A 14,182-nucleotide genomic window follows, 5' to 3' on the forward strand; every position below is an offset into this window, starting at 1 on the left:
CAGCGTGGGTGAAAGCAATGTCAAAGTTTTTTAAAACAAAAATGAAATCTTTGCTAAAAAAGACATTAGCATATTTTTGTTACACTGGCCTCTGTAGACTATCAGCTGTAAGAATATTGTACAAGTGGATAAAATTACTTTAGAATCAATTACAAGAGCATTAAAACTTTCTCAGACAAATGTGGCTATATTGCATTTACCATAGAAGTGAGAACTAGTCTTTACCTCTCCCATTGAAACACCGCTGTATACCCGCAGCGATATGATTTTCTGAAAAGCCACTGTAGAGAAAGCCCCTTTCAGTCTCACTGCTGTGCGCAGGTTTATTGCCCACAGCAAGGATATTAGGAGAGCTTTGCAACATTCTGTGGTGAACAGACCAATGGACAAACCAACACCATAGGACACTGTGTTGGACACGGACTCCTCTGGGTTTTCAATATAATTCAAGATCATGCTGATCAGTACAGCCTGAAAGAACAGGGAGAAAATGGTTAGTGACACTTAAATAACATGAATCTTTAAGATCAAATTACATATTTTATATCACCAAGGACTGAGAGGGTGCAGAGAAAGAACGAAGACCCTGCTGCAAAATCGACACATTCAGGTTCGACTGAAATTTGCAGCTGCCCACATGGACAAGTCGAATGCCATCCATGAACAAATTACACGGTCAGACAAGAGCAAGACTGAGCTATTTGGCCACAATAACAAGAGATACATTTAGAGGAGTAAAGCAGAAACTCTCAAAGCTAAGAACACTGTACCAGCTGTCAAGCAAGGCAATGGAGGCATAATGCTATGAAGCCGTTTCCCTGCACAATGTACAGACTATCTCCAAATTTTTCAACTTCATCTTAACAGATACATGGTAAAAACTTGGACAAAGTTGTTTTTTTCAACAGGACAATGATCTGGGTCTGTGCCAGAAAATCAACCAATTTAAATGAACTGTACTAGTTCTGTGAAGAAAAGTATTGAAGTTTGATGATGGCTACCAAAAGCATCTAGCTGAGGTGCAAATTGCTCGGGAAATTTAACAAAAAATGAGTGTAAGTATATATTTAGGCTTGTAGGTATACTTTTAACCCTGTGGGGATTTGAAAAAATCTGAAATGTTTTCAAACTTACGCACCCAATTTTTAAAGTCATTAATGATGTGTGCTGTACAATAGTTCCACCCTGAAAAATGAAATCGTTCAAAGAAAATAAAAGAGGCACAGAATTACCGTGACATTCATCCCCTTGATGAGTGTATGTAAACTTCACCACAGATGTACATATTAGTTATTATATATTGCTACACTTTCAGGTACTACTTTTCAGAACAAAATGTGCTTTCATCACAAGATCTGAGATTAAAATCATTGTTTGTTTGTTTTTTTACTTATGTGCACCTTCAGATGACTTGATGAGATGGTTCCTCTCTAAATTGCTCAGATGCGACATTTAGAAATGGCAGAAATGCCTTTGGACAAAACTGGTTTCCACTGTATACAGCTGGGATTGTTCATGTTCTAATATCTAAGAACATGAAACACAGAGATGATGACTCACCGGGCTCAAAAATGCTGAAACCATGGCAAGAATACCAATAATGACAGAAACAATCAGCCTGGTTCGTTGAAAGTGAAAGGCCACACGAACCAGTGAGGCTTTTTCCAGACCCCTCTTTGCCACTTCTTCATCCCAGAGTCTCTGAAACCTGCCAGACACTTACAATCAGGACCTAATCACCCAGTAGTCTGTTTTTTTTTTTTTTTTAATATTATAGGTACTTAGTAAATTTCAAGTACTTTTCCAACTGTCACTATGTCTTTGGATTATGACTGTGATCCCCTGACTGATTTTTGGATATGTTGTGTTTAAATCTGAATATAATATGAAGAGAAAAGACCTTTGTGCACTGGTGTCAGCAATATCAAAAGGAGACAACTTTAGCTCGGAGATGTCCAGCTTATTCCTAAAAATGGACCACATCAAGGGAGTCATCCAGGCAAAAGTCATGAAGGACAGGAAACCTGCATTGTCCACAGGGTGGGGCCTAAATATAAAGCAGACATAAAATGTTGTGTGAAAGGAGGGCATTAATAGATTTCCAAGTATAAAGTATTTATATGGAAACAAATAACTAGCCATCAAATATTATCTAGGTTCATCTAAACGATCAAGTTTGATATTGACACTGACTGTGGTGAGGAAAAACGCAAGGGCTTGAGCATCTGCAAGCTCTGCTGATATTTTCTAAATGAGGAAGGGTGATCCCTTTCACAGCTGTGCACACAAGGATCATCTGGATTGATGATCTCAGATCCAGTTCGCCACTGGACACCATCGTTTGCCTAAACAGTCAAAAAAGCAAAAAGAAAGTATAAGACAACCAGTAAAAAAAGCAGAGTGGATGAAAGACTGAGGTTGTGCCTTAGTCAATAGCTAAATGTCTGAAATTAGCTAAGCATCTAAAAGGAAAGCAGGATGTGGATGATGGAAAAGATGTCAGGAAGTAAAAGCAACATGTAAATTTGCTGTTTGTTTAGTACTTACAAAAGAGAGTCTTCGAGTGCCATTCTCCTCCAGAGAATATTTTTTCTTCATTTTGTTCTATGTTAAAAGAGACCAAACCACAAAGTTGAAATGATACTAACCAACATGATAATTCAAGTAGAAATGTCTAATTTAAGAGCATTATTTACCAGAATCAGAAACAGGAGGCTGTAATACATCACACATGTAATGCTGGTTTTAAACTGCCCTGCCTTAAGTCCAGACCTGTTACTCACTCAAAACATTTAATGCGTTGTGAAACAAAAATAAAACAAAAAAGGCTGTGAACTGGTAAGCAGCTGAAATCCTCCATGAGGCTAGAATGTCCTTTTAAGAATCATTGAAAGGCTGAAAAAATGGGTTGGTGTATTTATCTCCATCACCGATCCTTTTCTGTGGCAGGCTCTGATTTTAGGTCATCCTCTACCTCCCTTACTTATGGTGTCCCTCAAGGGTCAGTCTTGGGGCCTTTATTGTTTTTAATTTATCTTCTCCCCCTCCAGCATATAATGGGCTCTTTTGAGGACATTTCTTATCATTGTTATGCTGATATTCAGTTGTACGTTTCTTTTATGCCCGAGGATTTATCTAAGCTTCAGCGTCTGAATGATTGCTTAGATTTGATCAAACGTTGGATGGCTGCAAATTTCCTCCAACTCAACGAGGGGAAAACCGAAGTCCTCGTATGCGCCCCTGATAGGTTTCTATCGCAGATAGTGAAAGCCCTTGGTCCTCTCTCACTTTATGTTAAATCCTCTATCAGGAATTTAGGTGTCACCTTTGACTCGAGTCTCACATTGGATGGGCATGTGAAATCTCTGGTTCGGTCTTGTTTTTATAATTTAAGAAATGTGGCTAAGCTAAGCCCGATTTTATCTCGCTCTGAACTTGAGATATACATGCATTTATTTCGCCACGCTTGGATTATTGTAATTCGCTGCTTACGTGTCTAAACAAAGGTTATCTAACCACTGCAGAGCAGTACCACAAATGCCTATCCAGTGTTCCATTCGAGATAGTAAAATATTGCCAAAGACTGTGTCAAAGGCAGCTGTTAAGTCTAGGTGAACCAAGATCACATGATCCTGAATCTGTAGCCAAGAGGATGTCATTAACAACCCTATGCAACGCAGATTCTGTGCTATGCAGAGATTTAAAAGCAATCTCAAAGACATTATTTTTAAATTTAAAAAGTTTTCAACTGACAAGCAATTTTCTCCAGAATTTTACAGAAAAGAGTAAGCTTGCAAATAGGCCTAAAATTTGATAAAATAGCGGGCTATTTTTCTGAAGCAGAGGTTGAGCTGTAGCATGCTTAAAGGTTTTAGGAAAAGTACCAGATAAAAAACTGGTATTAATAATAGCTAGAACAGATAGACCAAGAGTAGAAATGACCTCTCTAAATAATTGAGGTGGAGCAACATCAATAGGGAGACCTGAGGGCTTCAGATGGCAAACAGAGAGAAAGTTACAGGCTCAAACTGGTAGAAAGCAACAGAGCAAAGAACAAGGGCTGAATGGTAAAGAGTAGGTGGTGTTATCTGAGCCCTGGCATTATTCACCTTTTCCACAAAGAAATTCAAAAATCCCTCACATGGCTCAGGGGAGCTAACAATGTGTGAACAGTAGAAGCAGACAGCTAAAGACAAGTTCATCAATTATTAACATCTACTTTAATGGATGACACATTTCAAGAATTTCCCATTTTAAATATAGTTAAACTAAATCTTGCTTAAAACTTAAACTGACTCATCAGAACATGAGGTGAGGTCTGGAAAAAGCATAATTTTAAAAAGTTTTGTACAGTACCAATTAACCATTCATTTGAAGGTTTAGTTAATGAATGGTTAACCAGTCATGTGAATGGTTAACTGCTAGTTAGTATGTCCAAATTTTGGACCGATATTGAATCTGAAGAAAACAAGCTTTTTTTTTCTGAATAATGAATTCTGTTCATCCATAACTAACACCTGAATATAAAGTGTTAATGAATGAACAGTGTCCTCATACCTGCCTCTCAGCTAAATCATCTGCACAGAACACAACAGGTCCTCTACTAATCGGATGATTATTGGTTCGATCCAAGGCTTTTCCAGTCTGCATGCCAAATATCCTTGGGCAAGATACTAACCCCAAGTTGCTCTGTGATGCATCCATCAGAGTATGAATGTGTGTGAATGTTAGATAGAAAGTACTTAAATACATAATAGGTGTGTGAATGGGTGAATGAGGCATGTTGTTGAATCAGTTCATTTATACCATTTAGATATGTTTAAGCTTAAAAGCTTATCAACTTAAAGACTGCACATGCAGATTACAGCGCTGTTTTTGAAACATCTAACTAATAACATATAAAAAAACCCCACTAACTATTCCTAACTAAATTATTAATAAATAAACATTAAGAATATTAATAGTAACTGTAATTTATTTTGGTAATGATTTCTTAAAAATGAAGTTAACTATAAAACACAATCAATGAAAACTGACAATCATAAAATACAAACACAAACTAAAAAGATCAAAACTGAGCTAAACTAATTTACAGTAAACACAGTGAAACTTTTCCTGTCTGAATGAATGAATTAAATTAATCTAAAAAAATCTGAACAATACCTGTGTGTGGAGAACAAGGGAGACACACTGCTGCTAGTCAACACTGACAGTCAGTGAAGCAGCATTTTACTCTGCCTTGCATAACCTTTATGGAGATCAAAGGTTAGCCTGTTTAGAGGTGATTGCCATTCTTCGTTCTAACTGGACAGCTTAGTCACAATGACAAATCATTTAAAATCAGTGGTAACACTTAATAATAATGACACGCTATTGGGCATTAGTAAAGTATTAGTAAGTGCTTCAAATTCAAATTCAAATTCAAATTTTATTTGTCACGTACACAGTCATACACAGTACGATATGTAGTGAAATGCTTGGACAACTGCTCGTGACCTAAAGAAAACAAAAAAGGAAAAGGCTATGAATAAGATAGGAAATAAATATGAAAAATTAAAAAGGGTAAATTTAACTAGGAAGGAATAAAATATAAATTAAGGTTAAAAAAGAAATAACTGTACAACACAAATTAGAATGAAGGGTAAATTTAACTGGGAGAATAAGATAAAATATATAAATTAAAGTTGAAAATAAAATAACTGTACAACAAAATACACAATATAGAACTATATAAGAATGTATGAAGAAATATAAATAAATATATACACAATAACAGCAGCATATACACAATAACAGCAGCGTGATTTAAGTAATGAAGTGAAAACAATGTCCAGAATGTCCAGTGTGTGTAAGAACTGTATGTGTGGGTCAGTACTGTGTGGTGGTGTGATTGAGAGACCGTATCGCCTGCGGGAAGAAGCTCCTCCTCAGTCTCTCTGTGTTGGTCTTCAGGGAGCGGAATCGCTTTCCTGACCTCAACAGAGAGAACAGTCTGTTGTTGGGATGGCTGAGGTCCTTCACGATCTTCCTGGCCTTGGTCCAGCACCGCCTGCTGTAGATTGAGTGCAGGTCAGGGAGCTCGGAGCGGATGGTGCGCTCAGCTGACCGCACAACCCTCTGAAGAGCTCGTCTGTCCTGCATGGTGCTGTTCCCGAACCAGGTTAAGATGTTTCCCGTCAGGATGCTCTCTATGGTGCACGAGTAAAAGTTCCTGAGCACCTTGGAGGGCAGTTGGAAGTCTCTCAAGCGTCTGAGGTGGTAGAGACGCTGACGGGCCTTTTTCACCACGGTGTTGATGTGACAGGACCATGACAGGTCCTGCGTGATGTGAACTCCGAGGTATTTGAAGCTGTCCACTCTCTCCACTGGGCACTCGTTGATGACAGGGGTCTTGTAGTTCCTCTCCTGCTTAGTGCTGAAGTCCACTATCAGCTCCTTTGTCTTACTGACGTTTAGAAGGAGGTTGTTCCTCTGGCACCAGTTCTCCAGATTCCTAATCTCCTTCAGGTAGGCCGTCTCGTTGTTATCAGAGATCAGGCCCACCACGACGGTGTCGTCAGCAAACTTGATGATGGTGGTGGAGCTGGTAGTGGCCACACAGTCATATGTGTACAAAGAGTACAGCAGGGGGCTCAGAACACACCCCTGGGGGGCTCCAGTGCTGAGAGTGGTGGAGGCTGAGACATGTCCGCCCATCCTTACTGCCTGTGGTCTGCCAGTTAGGAAGTTGGAGATCCACAGACACATAGATGAGCTGAGTCCCAGATGCTCCAGCTTGGTGGTGAGTGTGGAGGGAATTATGGTGTTAAATGCAGAGCTGTAGTCTATGAAGAGCATTTTAACATAATTCCCCCTTCTAGTGTCCAAGTGAGTGAGTGATGTGTGGAGGAGATGAGAGATGGCATCGTCTGTGGAACGATTTGGACGGTAAGCAAACTGTAGTGGGTCCAGTGTGTCTGGTAGTGAAGAAATGATGAAGTCTCTGACCAGGCGTTCAAAGCACTTCATCACTACTGAGGTGAGGGCTACAGGGCGATAGTCATTGAGAGAAGCAGGGTGGGGTTTCTTCGGGACAGGAACAATGATGGACTCTTTGAAGCATGTGGGGATCACCGACTGAGATAGAGAGATGTTGAATATCTCAGTGAACACAGGAGCTAGCTGGTATGCGCAGTCTCTTAGGATACGACCTGGGATGCCGTCTGGGCCTGCTGCTTTCCTGGTGTTCACTCTCTTGAAGGCTCTCCTTACTTCATGCTCGGAGATGACGAGCACGTTTCCGGTGCTGGCAGTATCTTCCTGTCTGCAGCCGTTAGCGCCGCTAACACTAGCATTGTTGGAGTCCTTAGCTGCAGCCTCGAAGCGAGCATAGAAAGTGTTCAGCTCGTCTGCCAGAGTCACGGCCGCGTTCGTCATACCGGTTGTTGGTGCTTTATAGTCCGTTATTGTCCTTAGTCCCCGCCACAGGCTCCTAGAGTCACTCTGTTGGAGTTGTGACTCTAGTTTCCTCCCGTAGCGCTGCTTCGCCTCTTTCACCGCCCTCCGCACGTTATATGACGCGGCTTTGTACGGGTCCATGTCCCCCGTCATGAGTCCCGTGTTGTAGGCAGCGGTGCGGGATCTCAGAGCGTCGCGGATGGTTTTATCCACCCACGGCTTCTGGTTGGGAAACGTTGTGATAGTCTTTGTCTCCACGGTATCATCCGCTAGTTTCCCGATGAATCCCACAACCACTTCCGTAAACACGTTGACATCATTATCGGAGCTGTTTCTGAACATGTCCCAGTCTGCGTCATCGAGTGCGTCCTGTAACGCGGCCACCGATTGATCCGTCCAGCGCGCGACCTTCCTCTGAACCGGAACTTCCTGTTTCAGCCTTTGTTTGTATTTTGGGATGAGGAAGATGGCGGCGTGATCAGATTTGCCAAAAGGAGGGCGGGATCGTGCCTTGTAGCCGTCCTTGACCGTAGTGTAGCAGTGGTCCAGTGTCCTTTCACCTCTGGTGGGGCAGGAGATGTGTTGATAAAAGTTCGGCGCTGCGCGTTTGAGGTTGGCGCTATTAAAGTCCCCCGTCACAATAAGCGCAAATGAATTTGCTTAATTCATTTATAAAGCATTATTCCTCCTTAGTCTGTATCAATACAGATATACATGTGATGTCTCATCATGGAGCAAGGTGTGAAAAAAGGCATGGGTCATTATCAGCAGAGGTATTGGGTGAGGTGACCTCGATAGGTCATCATGTGAACTTTTGATGTCATCTCCATAGCTCACCATGTGACTTATTGAGGTCACCTGATTATGTCTACTGCACATATGCATTCAAAATTATACATCAATTGATGCATCAATTGATGTATGATGTGCCATTCTGAGTTTTTATTGAATTTGACTGAATGAGGAGGAGGAGACCATCCAATACTTCTTTTATTTCAGCCGTGTTCACCAGACACCGTTCTTTCTAATTCAGGAGCACTCTGGAATTGAACCTGACTGGATGCTGACTCATCTCACTAAAAGCTCACTAACACAAACCAGAGCAACACTGAACCAACACCATCTCTCATCTCCTCCACACATCACTCACTCACTTGGACACTAGAAGGGGGAATTATGTTAAAATGCTCTTCATAGACTACAGCTCTGCATTTAACACCATAATTCCCTCCACACTCACCACCAAGCTGGAGCATCTGGGACTCAGCTCATCTATGTGTCAGTGGATCTCCAACTTCCTAACTGGCAGACCACAGGCAGTAAGGATGGGCGGACATGTCTCAGCCTCCACCACTCTCAGCACTGGAGCCCCCCAGGGGTGTGTTCTGAGCCCCCTGCTGTACTCTTTGTACACATATGACTGTGTGGCCACTACCAGCTCCACCACCATCATCAAGTTTGCTGACGACACCGTCGTGGTGGGCCTGATCTCTGATAACAACGAGACGGCCTACCTGAAGGAGATTAGGAATCTGGAGAACTGGTGCCAGAGGAACAACCTCCTTCTAAACGTCAGTAAGACAAAGGAGTTGATAGTGGACTTCAGCACTAAGCAGGAGAGGAACTACCAGACCCCTGTCATCAACGAGTGCCCAGTGGAGAGAGTGGACAGCTTCAAATACCTCGGAGTTCACATCACGCAGGACCTGTCATGGTCCTGTCACATCAACACCGTGGTGAAAAAGGCCCGTCAGCGTCTCTACCACCTCAGACGCTTGAGAGACTTCCAACTGCCCTCCAAGGTGCTCAGGAACTTTTACTCGTGCACCATAGAGAGCATCCTGACGGGAAACATCTTAACCTGGTTCGGGAACAGCACCATGCAGGACAGACGAGCTCTACAGAGGGTTGTGCGGTCAGCTGAGCGCACCATCCGCTCCGAGCTCCCTGACCTGCACTCAATCTACAGCAGGCGGTGCTGGACCAAGGCCAGGAAGATCGTGAAGGACCTCAGCCATCCCAACAACAGACTGTTCTCTCTGTTGAGGTCAGGAAAGCGATTCCGCTCCCTGAAGACCAACACAGAGAGACTGAGGAGGAGCTTCTTCCCGCAGGCGATACGGTCTCTCAATCACACCACCACACAGTACTGACCCACACATACAGTTCTTACACACACACACTGGACATTCTGGACATTGTTTTCACTTCATTACTTAAATCACGCTGCTGTTATTGTGTATATGCTGCTGTTATTGTGTATATATTTATTTATATTTCTTCATACATTCTTATATAGTTCTATATTGTGTATTTTGTTGTACAGTTATTTTATTTTCAACTTTAATTTATATATTTTATCTTATTCTCCCAGTTAAATTTACCCTTCATTCTAATTTGTGTTGTACAGTTATTTCATTTTTAACCTTAATTTATATTTTATTCCTTCCTAGTTAAATTTACCCTTTTTAATTTTTCATATTTATTTCCTATCTTATTCATAGCCTTTTCCTTTTTTGTTTTCTTTAGGTCACGAGCAGTTGTCCAAGCATTTCACTACATATCGTACTGTGTATGACTGTGTACGTGACAAATAAAATTTGAATTTGAATTTGAACCTCAGGAATGAACTAAAGAACTTTCAAACATCCCAGTAATCCTCACTAATGTTTTATCATGACCTTATTCATATTTTATTTTAAATGACAAACCTTAAACGTTACATTACCCAGTTACCCAACTGCTCATTCTCTCTTAAACTCCTCTTACAGACTTAGACTCTCATCCTACCAATGTTTTAGTATTCTGCAAACCTCAAGTGGACTATGTTTGCATCACTCATTTTAATTATCTATGTGTGTGTGTGTGTGTGTGTGTGTGTGTGTGTGTGTGTGTGTGTGTGTGTGTGTGTGTGTGTGTGTGCATTTAAATACTTTGTTAATCACTTTCTTAAACTTTTTAAATGATACCATGAACATGTTATACATGTGACTGTGAATGGAGAATAAATATTTATATCTGGGGATTGAACTGGTTCTTATGTAGCGCTCTTCTATTCTACCTGAGCACTCAAAGCGCTTCATAAAACTTGACTCATTCACCCATTCTTACGAGCACGCTTTTTTAAGTAGATGAGTTACTCTACCTCCTGAGCCACAGCTACAGACTAAGGACGACTAATGCTTTATAAATGATGAATTAAGCACTTCCTAATATCTTATTAATGCATAATAGTGTGTCATTATAAAGTAACTACCTGATAAAGACCAATATGTGTGTCATTATCCTTAAATCAAACTTACACTGAAGAATTAAACAAATAAAATCTAGATTTTAGGTTTTTCTGTCTTCTAACTTAATGTATTGGGGAAAGCATGCAACTATTCTGATAAATCTCACAAAACAAACGGCCATGTGAACATACAAACCACGCTCAGTGGTAACCTTTTATGTCAAGGTATCCCTCTTTCTGATGACTCTGTGTGGACTGGTGATGTCTAAAAGAAGAAAAGAAAAGAAGAAAATATCATTTGCTAATAATACCACTACTAACATTTATCTGCAGGTAGATAGGACAGTAAATTCTGTGCCTTCTCAAACAGCCACCAGTTGTTTCATATTACATTCCTGACTGTGCCATATGGTGGGATTAAAGGGGAATTGCATCAGTTTTACATGTCAAAATTAATGTATTTGCATGGGAGGAGCCTCATACAGCTGGAGGAACTGTGTCATGTTTAGTTAGTCTACAAATTGTAAAATCAAGGTATTCAGTTGAGTGGGTATAAAATTCAAGATACCTCTTCTTCCAATAAAGTGGACTTATCTAAGTCATCTCAACATGTTTTTACATATGAGGGAAAAATCATAATATATCAGATAGGGAACCAATGACACCCTGTGAGCAAGCACTTCCAAATGCCACACATTTAACTGAGTGGCTCATTACAGTTTCCGTTTGGATTTGTCAAGCAAATTAACATTTGATATTAATAGATAGATGAGAACACAGTCGATGTTAAGAGGTTAAATATTTATACTGTGCTTTCTGACTCCACATTAAAGTAAAGAGACCATTTCATGCCAGGATACGGAAAAGGTGAAGACATTAATTATTCAGTACAACCTTCATAAATCTCACTGGTAACTGCTGTGTTGGTGGCTGTCATGATAGCATAATATCATTCATGAAAATAGTTTGAAGAAAATAGTTCTTAAATTGTTTAGCACTGACTTTATTGTTTGTTATTTATGGAAGAGGATTAGGGCCACTGGAAAAAAAAATCTGAGAAAAAAAGCCAGAATTCTGACTTTTTTCTCAGAATTCAGGAAAAGAAGAAAAGAAAGACGTGCCCACTTTTTTTTCCCCAGTGGCCCTAATCCTCTTCCGTAGTTATTAATCAAGTGTAGATTAATTAAACTGCAAAATGGTGTTGCAGAGAGAAAAAACAGAACTCTAGTGGAATCAGCTAGAAGTATGCTGTCACATGCAAAGTTGCCAAACACATTCTGGGCAGAAGCTGTTGCTACTGCAGCTTACATACAGAATAGGCTCCCAACATGTGCTTTAAAGAACGAAACACCCTATCAGAGATGGTATGGAAAAAATCAGACATTAGCCATATGAAAGTATTTGGTTGTGTTGCTTATGCTCATGTTCTAGACACAGACAGAAAGAAGCTGGAAAAAAGGCAGTGAAAGTTCGTTTCCTGGGATATGCAACCAATGCAAAAGGCTACCGACTGTGGGATGAAGAAAAAGGAAAAATACTGATTCGACGAGATGTGGTCTTCAGTGAAACAGAGTTTAAATGTAAACAAAGTGAAAATGATCTCTGTTTGGGGAATGAGGTAACACTACACACGGGTAAAAGACAAACAAGTACTGAGGAGGCTGTCGCCAGTGAGGCTGCAAAAGGAGATCAGCGGATCAGAAGAGATGTGGATTAGAGGAGTTTGTTGATGTAGCTACAGTTGATCATTGTAGCGGCAACCTTCGGTCCTTTGCCGCTTCTGCAGGACGTAAAGTTTCTGACTCGTGCTCTTGTTAAGTCGCTTGGATGCCTTCCGGTAGCAAAAACGAGGCGAAGGAAAAAAGGGGCAAAACATTTATTCTCCATACAAATCGAAAGGTACAAAACAAAGGCCTCTGGTGGGAGCTCCGTTTACATTCCCTTTATGTTACAACAAAAAATAACATTAAAACGGCGACGGTCAGAAAACTGTTGCTCCATGTCCTGCTTGCTTACCTAACCTTTTACCCACACCCCTCCGCATGCGGGCCAAATATACACCCCCTTTACGACATCTATCAACACTTTACAACAACAACAGACTAACAAAGCAGGATTAATTTATGGAGCACAGCCTATTACATTATAACATAAAATGATCAAGATTATAATAGAAACTTAAAGATCATGACAACTACTTAAATATGGCATGATGTAACTGAGTAAAATATTGGCCTGGACTTGGCTCCAACAATCATTATGCGAACATCTGTTGTGTCACAGAACCAAATACACTGGAAGAGGCTATGTCAAGTCCAAATGCAAAGGAGTGGAAAGAAGCAGCTGATTTGGAATATGAGTCATGATGATCGACGTTCTACAACTGGAAACATCTTTCTACTTGCAGGAGGTGCAGTTAATCGGCTTAGCAAGAAACAAGCAACAGTTGCACTTTCAACTGCAGAGGCTGAGTATATTGCTTTGAGCCAAGCTGCACAAGAAGGAGTTTGGTAACCAAACCACTGCCTAGACAAAAGTTTGAGTATCTCAGAGGGAAGATTGGACTGTGTTCAGTTTAAAAGGGTTATCATATACTTAACATGCCTATACTATGCTTATGTTAAGATGGCGAGCATTTAACTGTAATGAAGAATAATAGTTTTGTCTAAGATTAACACAGTACTTTTTTGTGTGAGTTCAAAACAAAAGAGAAAATGTTTATTTTCTAGTAACACTGTGATATAGGTGCATATTTTTTTTTTTTGAAAGAAATAAGCAATGGCAGTCAAGTAAGTGAACTCCATGGTAAAATTAAGTGGGATTGTTGTAATAGTAATTTTACAATGTTGAAGGGATATTACTGCCCTCTGTTGGTGTGTCTGTGCATTACATGCAATAAAAGGGGTTCGTTAAAAACATCAATGGCGGCCCACTACGATTATTTATACCATATGCGAAAGCACACCACATACCAGAGGATATATGTGCACATTTTGTGATTTCAAAAATTAAAATAAAGTGCAGCAGCCTACAAGGAAGAGAGTAACCATGCTAAAAAATTGATATGCTCTTTCACTACTCAGGGATTCATGTTTGGACAGATGGCCACAGTGTCACAATTCTCTGGTTAACCTATCAATGATAAATCATCCATTTCACCAGAACAAAGTTTTACTAATATTACATGACAATATTAACTGTAAGCTGTAACACCTGCAAACTGTAATTTTATGGCAAGCTAAAATATCAGTAAGTTGGACACCAAATCTACTCATAGCGTTATTTAAAAATGAAGGCTGTAAAAGCAATTCTCTCTCTCATACACACACATAACTCTCTAGACGAATAATATATGAATGTTTTAAGTCTGACTGAATAAAATAAGTCTTGTAATACTTTTCTATGTTGAGCATTTGCATACTTTTGGCCAAGCTACTATTCAGTGAAGACGTGTCTCTAATCAGTTTTTATCATTCTAAAATTGTATAAATTCTAGTTCTTCTAACGTGTTTC

General features: G+C 40.2%; 1 protein-coding gene across 17 annotated transcripts in view; it reads right to left on the reverse strand.

Annotated features, from left to right (window-relative positions):
- abcc12 (ATP-binding cassette, sub-family C (CFTR/MRP), member 12) overlaps nt 1-14,182 on the reverse strand; it is a 40,375-nt gene that overhangs the window by 21,599 nt on the left and 4,594 nt on the right. For 2 of the 17 annotated variants that reach the window (XM_040011100.1, XM_040011103.1), the window contains exons 2-7: nt 10,882-10,934; nt 2,548-2,604; nt 2,194-2,345; nt 1,901-2,047; nt 1,561-1,708; nt 226-471 (exon numbers count right to left, since the gene is read on the reverse strand). In XM_040011100.1, coding sequence (XP_039867034.1) covers nt 226-471; nt 1,561-1,708; nt 1,901-2,047; nt 2,194-2,345; nt 2,548-2,598 — 744 coding nt within the window. In that variant the 5' untranslated portion in view covers nt 2,599-2,604; nt 10,882-10,934. Of the gene's footprint in view, nt 1-225; nt 472-1,560; nt 1,709-1,900; nt 2,048-2,193; nt 2,346-2,547; nt 2,605-2,696; nt 4,905-5,163; nt 5,402-10,861; nt 12,811-14,182 lie in introns of those variants that run through there. The other 15 variants (XM_040011102.1, XM_040011106.1, XM_040011101.1 and 12 more) reach the window with 15 other exon arrangements.

The sequence above is a fragment of the Simochromis diagramma genome, unplaced genomic scaffold (genome assembly GCF_900408965.1).
Source record: "Simochromis diagramma unplaced genomic scaffold, fSimDia1.1 OVJJ01000603.1, whole genome shotgun sequence".
In the NCBI taxonomy this organism is placed as follows: Eukaryota; Metazoa; Chordata; class Actinopteri; order Cichliformes; family Cichlidae; genus Simochromis; species Simochromis diagramma.